Source organism: Halyomorpha halys, unplaced genomic scaffold, assembly GCF_000696795.3.
Source record: "Halyomorpha halys isolate HHAL.00 unplaced genomic scaffold, Hhal_1.1 Scaffold70.1, whole genome shotgun sequence".
Classification (NCBI taxonomy): Eukaryota; Metazoa; Arthropoda; class Insecta; order Hemiptera; family Pentatomidae; genus Halyomorpha; species Halyomorpha halys.
Window position 1 is genome coordinate 232,487 of NW_027108636.1, and position 14,044 is coordinate 246,530.

A 14,044-nucleotide genomic window follows, 5' to 3' on the forward strand; every position below is an offset into this window, starting at 1 on the left:
TCCGCACATGGTTAAATATCTGGCTTAGTGGTTGGCAGGCTTCTATGGGTTGGAATCACTGATATATACATATATGTAATCTACTATTGTATTATTAATTGTGGACCATGTTGGGTTTTTATGTATATACATATATTTTGTTCTATAATTAAAAGTTTTTTTTTTTACTTTTGAGCATAATTCGGTTTTATGTTTATGTTTATTTATGCTCAGGTAAGAGAGAAAATTGTAAAATTAAAATAAGTGAAAATATACACACGTATATAAATAACGATATATTAAAAAGTTAGAGAAAAAAAAAATGAAAATGTGTAAAGGGGAAAAAAATAAACAATGAAAAAAAAATCATGTATAATTTTACATATAATTCAAAAATTGTTATAATATTACTATTTATAGTTTTCAAAACCAATTGTTCTTATCTATCTATAAATATACTGTGTATGATGCAATCCTATACAGTCGGACAGCACATTTTTAATGTGTTTTGTCTCTCTCTTTAGCAGTAATCTTGAAATAAGAAAATATAAAATTATTTCATTTTTTCTTATAGAAAAAAAATTAGTCCTTTCATATTTCAATTTTTAAATTATTAATAAATAATGTGTTCATACTTCTTTGCATTATATAACTTTATTTTTATTTAATTTCCTTAAGTAAGTTATTATACCCACTTTTTCAATTACCTATGTATACATTTTATTTCCCACTTCTCTCATCACTTCATTTTATTAATTCTATTCTGTAAAATTATTCATTTTATGTCATTCTGTTTATATTTTCTTTTTTATTTTCTATACTTATTGTGGTTGTTATCTTGTTATATTCTTAGCTCTGAAGAAGGCTAGAAACTCTAGCTGAAACGTTGGAACAATTAAATAGGTTACACCAACTTATTTGTGTTTCATTTTGAGCACCCCCAACCATCTTCTCAAAAAAAGTCAACAACCGGATTCGAACTGGTACCACCAATACACATAATATTGGTAAAACTGTGACTTAACCAGTGAGCTACGGGTGGCCCATCTTCCTTTTATAATTATAAAATTGTGTTTAATTCCTTAACTTGTACGCTTGAGTTAATTCGAGCATGCTAAACAAGCCAAACTGTGCAGTTGAGATGATTCGAGCAGCATTGTATTTTATGCTGCTATAATTTTTCACACTCAAATATAATCGAGAATTGAAAATAACAATGTGATAATAATAAAATAATTAGCAGTAATAATCCTCTATAAATAGCTTTGGCCTATGTTTAATTAGGAAGCTAGATATTATGACTGATATCCAAAATCCAAAATTAAAATTAAAATTAGAATTCCTAAAGTAGTAAAAGAATTTCTTCTCTACATAAACAAAATAATCAGTAAAATTTGGTTTGACAAAAAATTGAACAAATGTAATCCTTTTCTAAAATTAAAATAATGTATTAACAATTCTCGTTTAGTTTATGTTAACTAGTTCTTGGTTAACTTGATTCTTGAGTTAACCATACACCGACATTGATGGATTTGTTAGATTGAGCATGGTCATCAAATAAGGCCGAGTAAAATCCAACAACTGGTTTTTAAGGCAACTAAATTCTAGCTTACCGAAAACGTTCGAGAAGTGTCAGGAAATCATCGCACAAGACTTAAAATGGCTTACAACGTTCAAGCATGCATAAGCAATATATTTTTTTTAACAAAATTACATATTACGTATGTACATCGGATTAAATAAAAAAATTAAATGTGTACCACTACAACCCATGAAGGGCCAGGCTTACAGTGCTTTAAGGAAGAACTGTTACTAGACCAATGTTTGTGCAAGGAGGTGATTTGGTCAGAATCACGCTCGACCACCAGATTTTTACCTAATTAAGAGTACCCAGTTATGAGGCTGGGTGGACCCCTGATGGTTCCCGGGCCCAAAAGGCTGACTCGACGGCTACAGCCGGATTCGAACCCTGGTCCTTGGAGTTAGTAGTCTATTGCCTTACCAATAAGCTACCCACTCCCACAAATACAGAGGATAGCCTATACTATCTTAATACGTTCTTAACACTAAATTATGAAATAGGGAAAAATAATATATGAAGTAAGCTCTTATTTATTTATAATATGAAAATAAAGCACAAAGAAAAATATAAAAATTATCACATACCCTTTTCTTTTCAATGTATTGATGCAAGTTCGAACTTTGGAATTCAATAAGTAAAACAAAATTCTGCACAAGATATGTGAATAAATTTCCTTCATTATCAGATAAAATAATATAAAAAAAGTTTTAGCTACATAAAATTTGAAATTCTTTAATTACATTGTATAATATACTGAACATATACATACATTTTATATTGTAAAATTAACAATATGTTACAGGCAAGAACTTAAGTTCTGATCACAATTATGATTTTTGGCACAAGAGACTATTACAAATAACATTCGCATCGCTCGACTAAACTTGTGCTGGAATCACAGATCAAAATTATAACATTTCTTCACAGGTTGTGAAGTTAACTAAACATTATTGCATAGAGATAAACATTACAAATTACAACAATATAAAAAAATACAAAAACAATATACATAATTAAGATAATACATAAATGCTATTTTGATTATCATATATAGTTGGAATACATTTAAAATGTAACAATTAAAAGTAATAAGAATTAAAATCATTAGTTATTGGTATTTTGAGGCATATTAAAAAGTATTGAATGATATACAAGATCTGATGAACAGATGAAATATTAAGACTGTCGCATGTAATAGTATTGGTAACAATGAAATGAATAGCCAATTAAATATTTATCATGCATTTACTAAATTGTAGATTTAGAAGTTACATAGTGACCTATACCATCTGAAACAGTGAACTGATTTCTGGAATTATAATCTTTCTCCGACCATATTTTGAAACTTGACAATTTTATTATTCAAAAAGTAAACAAAATTTCATTTTAGTGGTTTAAATATATAACCCATAATCTAAGATTAACCTATATATGAGGAATATAATTCCAAAACCAGCCAAATACATTTTGAAATATTTAATTTTTTTTTTAGTTTGTGATAATCTAGTAATAAAACTGTTAACTGAAAAGAAAATTATAAGACCGTTGATTGAACGTTTGTAATTAATAAAAGAAATATGATCCGATCTGGGCGCATTCAAAAAGCAACTCAAATGGTACAAAAACTATTTACTAATAGCCAATGTTTTGTCCTATTTTGCAGAGCTTCATCAGGGCTAAAAAAGGAACAAACAACTAAAATTTTTAATTAAAAAATTAAATTTTGAAAATGGAATAGGCTAGCTTAGGAATTCTACACCCCATTTTAAAATTAATTACCGATTTTGTGACATTTTTATTTCTTAAAGTGGGTGAAATTTTAGTGAACTATTTTTTTCCTACAGTCTTTATAGATTTAACATATATTTATTCAAAATATGTTTATATTAAACAACCGAAAAACAAAAATTCTTAAGTATAAAATTGTCCCAAAATACTCTTAGAGCAAACAATCCATTGCTGATTTAATTAAAAATATCTCAGAAAAATAAATTAAATATTCTCAATTCATCAAAAATTCCACACAATTAAAACAATTTTTCATTATATAAGTAACTAATAAATTTGAAAAAAAAAAATACAATTAACAATTATGAAATTCGTGTAATACATCTTAAAAGTAATATATTGTGCAGTCAGAATGATATAACAAAGATAGGCATTCAGATTGATTGTATATCAGTAATTCTGATGGGTAACTTAGAAAATTTTGAAATTCGATTATTCAAATTTTGAAGTAGATAGGTGACTGGGAAACCTCCGATTGTATGATGTATTCACTTTTTTTCTGGCACGTAAATACCATAAAAACGTTTTGTTAATTATGAATCGAAAGGATTGCAAAGAATGCAATGTGCGATATCTCATTTACAAGTAAACGTTAGTCGAACTGATAGATCAGGGATCTTCTAAATTTAAATCAGTCAAGGTTTGAAATGATGGCCGTAATTCCAACTCATGACCATGTCAAAGTCTTTCTTAAGAAAACTACATATTTAAGTCAAAAATTTATGTTCTTTAAATTAAGTTAGAGATCAAGGCTATTAAGGCTTTTAAGTGATAAGTTTGGATAAATGGTATAAGTTTTCTTAAATAAAGGAACTGAAAATTATAATTTTCAACCAATTACAATGATGATGAGTCAAATTATTAATTAAAGTTATTATTTTAATGTATAAATGTTTCATAACACTTAGACCACGGTTGACGACACAATGTCGTCAGGCCGATTTCAACACAATTGATGGTAATAAAATTTGAACATTTTATCACTTAAGATAATAAACTTAATAATGTCTAAAAAAATCCAAAATAATAATTTTTATATAAGCTAAAATAAATTCAACATATTATTCTAGATACATTTCATTTTTGTAGGATATCTATAATTTTTTCAACTTACAAACTGTCTCAAGAATATATTTTTTTTAATGGTGTCGTAATCGTATTTTGAATTTTTTCGGACTAAAAGGTATCTATAACTTAAATACACTTAAGTAACTGAAATAGACTATAAAAATGGTAATTACAATAGTATTATGTTTGTGAAAAATTACTGATCGCCTCTGATACTTATTTTAAGAAACTCAAAAAATAAAATCTGTAATAAAATATTGGGACAACATTATTAAATTGGGAGTGAATTTTGAAAAATATTAAGAATTATAATCCATAAGAATCAAAACATCAATCAATCAGGCACTGGTCAGATTGGTGACAGTAATAATAGTAAAGTTTAGTTCATGTATGTTTTATTTATTTATATTATTATTTTTTTTTTTTGCAGATAAGAAACATAAATATGAAAAATAAACATTTAAAAATGGGTAAAATAACAATAAAATTGGAATTATTGGATCTTGATAAGTACAAAATAGTCATATATTTTTGCAAGGAATGGATTTCAATGGAAATAGAGACACAAAGACTGAATTGGAGAAGAAGCTAGGGTGGGGGTGCACGAGTTCCCTTCGACTACAGGCAAACTCATTTTAGGCATACTATACATACACAGATGAATATGACCACACTTTCTGACCAGCACGACACTAATATGATTCTTCACTACAAAGAGAATAATGCATAAATCAAAATAATCATGTGATGGTCCCAAGGCGTCATAAATTTTAAATTTATCAAAATACTTAATGACTAACTATCACGAATGTTTTAAGGCCTAATCATAAAATATTAACAAGCTGACGCACATAAAAAAAAACAAAAAAAACTGATGAAATAGATAAAAAGTGTAAATTAAACACCGACAACTTAAAATCCGTCTTATTTACAGAATGTACATTACATAACGATTTCTAGACAAAATATTTTCTTAATTTTACTAGGGTTCATATATCGTAAGGAAATGATGAAAATGGCAATCTGAGAAAATCTCTAGGATAAATGATCAATTCAAGGAAGATGTTAAAATAAGAACTTTGTTGGGTTATCAAACTAAAGAAAGTGATTTGATCAAATCCCTTCACTGTTTTAGTGAAAAGATAAAAAAAAATATTGCTTAGATGTTAAAAGTATTTATTAAGTAAAAAATACAACCATGAGCATATTTGAATAAAAATAATCAATTATTTGTTTAATTAATACTATATTAGTTGTTTTGTTTATGATTTTTTTTCCTCCCATTATTTAATTTTTCAATCACAGAGCTATAATGATTTATATTTATTTATTTTTTTTAGTTATTTATAACTATTAAATAATTATAACACCGTAATAGTTAGGTATTTATGTTGCACGAGACTATTCCCCATCATTATCAACAGTTAAAAGTAAATCAAAGTGTCATATAATATTCAAGTAAGGCCCGTCGGGCAAAAATTAGCTATAGTTGAAACTAATAGCTAAAATTGTCATGGATACAATATTTATTTATCAATGATTATGAGAGATAGTTGACCGTGGATGACTTGTACGAGGAGAAGATGGTTGGGGGTGCGGTCAAAATGAAACACAATCAAGTTGATGTAACTTATTTAATAGTCCCAACGTTTCGGCTAGAGTTTCTAGCCTTTATCAGGGCTAAGAACAGAACAAGATAACAACCAATGAGTATAGAAAATAAAATATAAACAGAATGACATAAAGTGAATAGTTATACAGAATGGAATTAATAAAATGAAGTGATGAGAGAAGTGGAAAATAAAATGTATACATAGGTAATTCAATAATTAAGGAAATAAAATAAAAATGAAGTTATATAATGCAAAGTAGTAAGAATATATTAGTTATTAATAATTTAAAAATTGAAATATGGAAAGAAAAATAAAACTGAGAGAAAGAAAATATATATAACCATAATAATTGATAAAGAGGCAAAATATAAGTAAAGTTTAACAAAAGAAATGAATAGAAGAAAAAAAAAAATTTGAAAACAACAATAATAATATATGGTGAACAGAACTATCACGTGGTTAAGGAAAATTGAGAAAAGAAGAGGTGGTAAAAAAATTATTAATTGTGGGTATTAATTATCATTTATCAATGATTCATTCATGAATGAGGGTCGTATCCATGGGAATTTTAGCTATAAGTTTCAACATGGCTAATTTTTAAATTGACATAAAGAAATATAAAAGGAAGAAAAAATGAATGAACATTATTACTACATTCACTATTTATGTTTAAAATTTAACTAAAAATATACTGTTTGTTTTTAAAATATCAATTTAAGCACCTATTTCTTTGGTTAATTAGTTTCGAATAAATAATTGTTTCAATCACTATTGTCCTAATACCGAACTTTACATTTAATAATGTATGGTTTACTAAATAAATACTTATAATGTCTAACCAATATTATGTCATCTTTTCACTAAAACTGTCAAGTATCAACTGTCATCAAATAACTTACTTCCACATAAGGGATTTGATAATATCTCCATTTTTATCATTTCCCTGCGATGTATACATATATGTATTATATGATATGATTATTTTTTTTTTTTTATAATACTGCCATAAAAGGTTATAAAATTGTATTAAAGCGATGAATTCACAAGGCTAGTTCATTGTACGAGGGTAACTAAAGATATAAAATACGGTCAAAACTTGTTACGTCGAATGACTGATTAACTGGTAATTTTATTTAATAATAATTTTTTCTTTCAAATCTTTAATCTTTTCTTTAAAATCAAAGGTAATTTTAATTGGGTGTAAATATTCCAGCAGTGTAAGTATTAAATACTCCTTGACCCATGAATATTCAAAAAGCAACCAAATATTCCATCGATAATTCTTTTAATATAAGTAATATGTAATTAAATTATTTAAATATAAGTTCATATTGAAGTGGGTATTAATATTAATATAATTAGGGAAATGAATAATAAAGCTTTTGAATACATCAATTTGTATGAAAATTCACTAATTTATTTCTAAAAATACCCACAAATTTTAATTCAATCGTCAAAAAACTCAATAATTGATTTAACATTAAATTTATGAAAATATTTAAATAAAATAAATTATTAATGTGTAGATAGTTGACCACAGAATGATAAGTCAGCAGACCGCACTTATACTAAACCTGGGCAGAATAACCCGCAAATTTTTAATAGTTGCAGTGGAGGTGTTATTGTTAAGATTATTCTTGAGGATGGTCAGATTGGCTGAAACATTGGACATTTGAAGTGTTAATAGCGAGTGTAGAGTCTTCATTAGATATAATTCATTTTATTTAAATAATAAAACTAGTCTCAAACAAGTTATAACATTATATATTTATAAAGCTATCTCAAATTTAAACAGCTTTAAAGTACTAATATTCAAGTTTTGACCGCGTTTTAAAAATAAAAATTTATAACAATGCATCGAAATTTCTTCTATAATATGCCGCTAAATTTTTGTGCAATAGTATTTATTGTCTTGATAACTCATAGGCGAAACAAATTATTCTTAAGGCCCGAATTGGTTTAAATTCTATTTTTAAATAAGAATAATTAAGATTATTATAGTAGGAAAAGAAAAACTATTATCTTCAAATGCCATTTGCTAGTAGTTTTCTTTCTTCATTTTTCATGGCAGTAAATTTCATATATGGAATATTAACTATAAAAACGTATAAAGTATTATTCCCAGGTTTCTTGAACTTTTTTCAAATACCTTGCTGCTCGCTGCGTGATATTTATGGCAGGGTCTATTTCTAGAAGTCCTTTTTCTCTCATTAAACTTAAACCGCAAAGACCTGAAAAAAAAAATCTTTACTATATAACCATTGTTATTTAGGCTTCTTATTGATAAATACTTGTTATAATGAGGCCCAAAATGCTAAATTCTGGTAATATTAATATTATTAAATTTGTAAGGTATGCATGGTCTTATCGAAAACAGTTTATAAATATATTTTGTCTTCTTTTTTGAAAAATTTTTCGAATCAGGAAAGAAAAGATAGGGTACAGAGTGAGAAAGTTGCAAATGGGAGGAAAATATGGCAAACTGACAGTATCCAAAGAAAAGATACTTAACACCTAAAAAGAACATTTCCATGCCTTGCAATATCCCTTTTAAATTTCAGGTGCTTTTTAAATATTATTCGATTTAACTATCTTAAGTCTCCTCATCCCTTTATAAGCAAATATTTCGAAGGTGATTTAATTATATAAAATAATTTACTACCTAAATAGGTATGCATAGGATCAGGAACATAATCTTCCCATTTGGCGAATCCTCCAGAAAGACTGTCTTGGGTTGTCATAATGTATGCCCTATTTTCGGCGAAATCGATCATGTCGAAGATCTGTAACATCTGAAACAGAAGAATAATATTAAATTAAACGAAGGAAGGAAAAAGTTTATTAGAAAACACAATTTGTACTGCCCAATTTCATTGGATTGCTAGTCACACAGCATACTTATTTTAATCTAATCAGACATTATTTTTGATCTTACGATAAATAGGCCTGACAAGTAAACAATAATAATTATAAACGTGACTTTTTTTTTTTTTTTGGTTCATATCTTTGGTTCTTTTATCTTTTTATATTTCATAATTTTTTTCTATCCTTTCCCCTTTCTCTTTTTTAATAAATAATAAATGTAAATACGATTTATGAGAAGCACCTATACAACTGGTAAAAAGTATAGAATCAACAGGTTTGTTCTGTCAAAACTACACTGCCATGATACTTATACATTTCCAATATAATAAATTTTACTTTTATTTATCTGTAACAAGTGGGGTGTTCTGTCCTAGGAACAGTTTTAATCACACCCTCCCTTTTCATTTTAGAAATTTTTTTTTAAATCCACTTAAGTGTCCTAATTTTTTGCAACCTGACCTTATTACAAATCTACAGCATAAGGAGAACCACCATTTATAATTTTAACTTCATAGGTATTGTCATTTTTAAGATGCAGTGATCAATAAGTTAGTAAGTAAGCAGTATCGGTTCTAATATATTCTTATACGCTTGGGTTAAAATGAAAAGCTTTAATATTAAATTGATAGTAGAATTTTATAACATTTTAGACTCTTAATCTCAGAGCGAGTTTCTAGGCAATCAGAACACTTAATTAAATTAATATCTTCTTTGACAATGTATTTAAATTTAGGTACAACAAAACTAACCAATTTATACTCTTCTTTTGATGATGGAAGGTTTTCTTAGCCTTCTTCCTCAACAAACTAACACTTGCTTTAAACAATCTTTCAGCCGACAAACAACGACAGTTAACAAAGCATTTGTCCTCCTAAAAGTTTTCATTCATCTCATTCACTGGCAATCCAAAACAAAGAGTCGCTTATCCTTCTTGGGTGACTCTTTGATGTCTTCTTTTTCAAGATGTCTACTCTTGAGCTATACAAAAGATGAGGACCTCCTGCATCCAAGAAACATCATTCCCCACCCGTGCCTAAGCGACGAATAAAAAAATACAAGTTTTCTTCCTTCCCCTTCTCTAGGTGTTAGTTCTTAACATCGATTGAAGCACTATGTTATTGAGTTTTTTCTTATGATTTCCTTTACGGATAATTTTCTTTAATACATATTTTTAACATCTATTTTTTCTTAAATTCACAATCATGATGGGAAGTTAAATAAAGTTTTTAAAATATTTGAATCTGATCAATATGGCCACAATTCAGCGCAGTCATCTTTTTTGTTTTCAATAACGATCTTTCCACTCCATATTTGACTGAACAAAATTGGTTAGCTTATAAAAATATACTATTTACTCATAAAGAGGATATTACAATATGTATTCTTATATATTAAAATAAAGATAAAATGGGTTTCCATCTAAACTGGTCCAATTTAGATGATGTTTGTTTAGTTTTATAGAGAATTGAACTACCTTTGGAAAGAATAACTAGGTTGATATCTTTACCTGAATTGTAGCACCGACCCAGAAAGAATAGCAGGTATCTTCTTGTTTATTAGCTCTTCCTTGAAAACCTGACACTTGTCGCATTAGCACCCATCTCTTTAGACCTTCCAGCTGTTACAAGAAGTAAAAGGTATGAATAATAAACGAGTTTAATGATTATGGATAGAGTTTATATCAACTATAATCTTAAAAAATATAAACATACCATACATACAAAATAAGCAAAACTAATTTACATAGTTCAGTTTTTCATATTTTAATTAAATGAAACAACTTAATCGTTACAGTAAAAAAAAAATTATTGATTACTGAGCAAATGAACTAGCCAAAGGGCCTTGGAAATAATTATTAAAAACGCAAAATAAATTACAAATAGTCATTGGAAAAATGTTCTCTGATTATACATGTCTGTTGACATTGCAACTAGAAAAGAAGGAGTCCGTAAAAAAGATTCCACTCTATAGAAGAGTGCCTACATCGCTCAAGAAATAGAGGATGAGTTTCAAAAACAGGAGCACGTGGTTGCAGTCTAGGTTGACCTCAAAAAGGCTTTCGATAAGGTATGGAAAGATGATTTACTACTAAAAGCAGCCAATAAAGGATAAAATGGGAAAGACCTAATACAGCACAACGACCACCTCCAGGATCGGAAAGCACGAGTCAACTCAAAAAGTGCAAGGAGCAATGCTATTCCTAATATTCATAATGCCAAAGCAGTTGTTCTGCTTAATCTGTTCACAGATGACATCGCTCTCTGAAGTGGATTAACTTCTATACTCGCAGTTAAGTACAGGATGCAAATAACTCTGGATAGTCTCTGCCATTAGACTGAGAAATGGACAATGACCGTTAACCTGACGAAAAACAATTATTCAAACTTTAGCCTTTCCACAAGTATACTGGATGCTCTTAACCTTAAATTTAATCAGACAAATCTGGCTAAATATGGATGCTCTACTTGCTACTAAGCTCGACCTAAGACTCACCTGGAAACCACACTTTGACCAGTCTTTGTAAGGGAATGACAAGAACTGCCAAGGAAACAAATTGCTGGGGCTACATGGAGTGCAGATCTGAGAACATTGAGGTTGTACATTGGCTATGTCAGCTCTGCCTTGAAGTATGGAATCACCAGCTCGACAATGCAAAATCAGGGCCTCAGGATTATGACAGGACCTATTAAGTCCACATCCAGTGGAAAAATGGAGGCTCTTACGATAGAGAACAGAAGAGATATAAAACTCCTACACCTGGATGCAAATGCTAAACCTGTCCTAAACCATCCCTTTAAAATAAATACGGCAGAGAGAAATTAACTCAACAAAGCATTCTTGATATCTATTCAAAGTTAACTTCTGTCGTCCATGAAAGGCAGGTGAACATAAAATGATCAAAATTTGTAGAGGACAGGCCTTTCAATTCCAGGCTTGAATCTCTGAAACCACAAATAATTCTAACAATCCCTAGTATTAAAAGCAAGGAAGAAATTCCTGAGGAACCTATAAAATATTTTTTTTCCTGCAGTACATAAATACCAAGTACCCAAAATATGAGTGGACTCAAATACATACTGACAGAGTGGCCATGGATTAGAAGCCATCCAGATCATGACTCTGGAGATGCCATCCACAAACTCACTCGACAAGAACACATCATGTTCTGCTAACCTATTCTGAAAGCTCCATATTGGTTCCAAAAAAATCAATAGAAATTAAATTATTTTCTTACAATTTAAATAATGTAATGACTCCAAAATCTGAACATTCAAATTAATACTAAATACTAATTAAAACTATTTTCTAGTAACACATGATAATTTTTGTGCATAATAGGCCTTATTGGCCACAGTGCTTCTGTACCAATTAAAAAAAAAATAAATAAAAAAAAAACACAAGATAATACGATTGAAGTAAAACTACTGAAGAGAGACCCTTCTAAAATTGTAAATGTGCAACATATTTAACAATCAAGATGGGTTTTGGATTGTTATTCAAGACATTTCAATGTGTAGCAAAAATTGTTTTTATTATATACACGATAGGAAGAAAAAAAAATTTACAAAATAAAGAAGGTTAGGTAGTGAAAGATAAAAGAATTATTAAAAGTAATAAAAACAATGGTAAAACTAAGAGAAAGAAAGAAGTAATGAGGAAGGAAATAGAGAAGAAGTGTGGTTGTTTGACTAGTGAATCATGGAGATAAAAATATTATCTCATTTTTATCATGGTTTTTAAAAATTCCATATCATTTCTATTTTCCATTAGTTTATCTGTTATTAATATTCTATTCCATTTATTTAAGCTTTTTTTGATTTACTCTATTCATTTTTATAATTTTCTCTATTATCTCATTTTCTTAACATAGTTTACAATGTTTTGTATTTTATTTATTCAGCACCGGTTACAAGTGGAAGACCTTCAATATGGAGTCGATGACATTTTGATTCTTAAAAAGCAGTGACTTGATTTTTATACAACTGCATATGTTGTTTGTATGCATTTTTTAAACATCAGATCAAATATCTTTATGATTTGGATTACTCAGATCTATTAGCCAAATTTTATTTTTCATAACTGACGGTAAATGCAAATAATTGTAAGTTATTGATTGTTTATAATCATTCTTGTTCTTATTTCGATACTTTTTGCAAATGTTTATTATATTGATACTTTAGTTCTTAAAAAGTATTTAGTATTATGCCATATTTGAAATAATTTTTGTTTAATTTTTAATCCTACTTTCAATTTCTAATTTATTTCTTATTTTAGAACCTGTTTTTGGCTTATTAGTTGTTAGGTTTGAATACATGGGTCATTTTAAGGCATTATTAGAGATATTTCTTGTATTTTTAAATTGTATATTGTATGGAATATTCTACAGCTTTTTATTGCATAAAAATCTGGGATCTATAAATAAGTAACTTCCTTCCTATTCTGTATGCTTTTTTGCATCATCTCATCCATCAATGAATAAATTCATGTTTAGTTTCATAAATAAAATACAGTTTTTATAAATATTACATAAGAAAATTATTTGTAATAGTCTCATTATTTTTACATCTTACAATTTAGTTTTCTCTTTGAAATAATATTCCTATATACTCCTTAATAGCTTAGTATTTCTAAATAGAATGGAAGTTATATTAAAATATATAAAATAAAATAATCAGTCTTTAGGAAAACAATAATAGTAAAAAAAAAAAAAATTAATTAATCACCTGTTTAACATTAAGAACACTGTGGAGTTTTCCCATCAAAGAAAGTACCGCAACAGCGCAGTATGTTACTCCACCATGAGATTCAAGTTCAGGTCCTTGACCAAAACCGTAATCGTAAGACTACAAAATTTAACATATTTACAGAAGTTATTATTTCAAGATTAATAAAACATGTTTATATTGTAATATAGTATTACCATGCTCCTCATAATATAATCGATTGTCTTTTCGATGTCCATTCCAGACCAATCTTGGAGAATATAACATATCGCAGCAGCACAGTAGACAAACCTCATATCGTTTTCACTACCCATCTGAGTTGCACAAAAACTAAACAAAAAAAAAAAATAAAAATACATAATACTATTAAAAAAAGTCACAAAAAACTGATTTGCTGTAGAACCATTTGAGCAGACTTTTTTCTC

The 14,044-nt window shown here is 28.1% G+C and overlaps 1 protein-coding gene across 2 annotated transcripts in view; it reads right to left on the minus strand.

The window, feature by feature from the left end:
- Positions 1–2,073: 2,073 nt before the first annotated feature.
- Positions 2,074–14,044, minus strand: part of betaggt-I (geranylgeranyl transferase type-1 subunit beta) — a 15,408-nt gene continuing 3,437 nt past the window's right edge. For both annotated transcript variants that reach the window (XM_014438887.3, XM_067046943.1), the window contains exons 4-8: positions 13,817–13,949; positions 13,620–13,739; positions 10,403–10,513; positions 8,693–8,822; positions 2,074–8,261 (exon numbers count right to left, since the gene is read on the minus strand). In XM_014438887.3, coding sequence (XP_014294373.1) covers positions 8,146–8,261; positions 8,693–8,822; positions 10,403–10,513; positions 13,620–13,739; positions 13,817–13,949 — 610 coding nt within the window. In that variant the 3' untranslated portion in view covers positions 2,074–8,145. The remainder of the gene's footprint in view (positions 8,262–8,692; positions 8,823–10,402; positions 10,514–13,619; positions 13,740–13,816; positions 13,950–14,044) is intronic.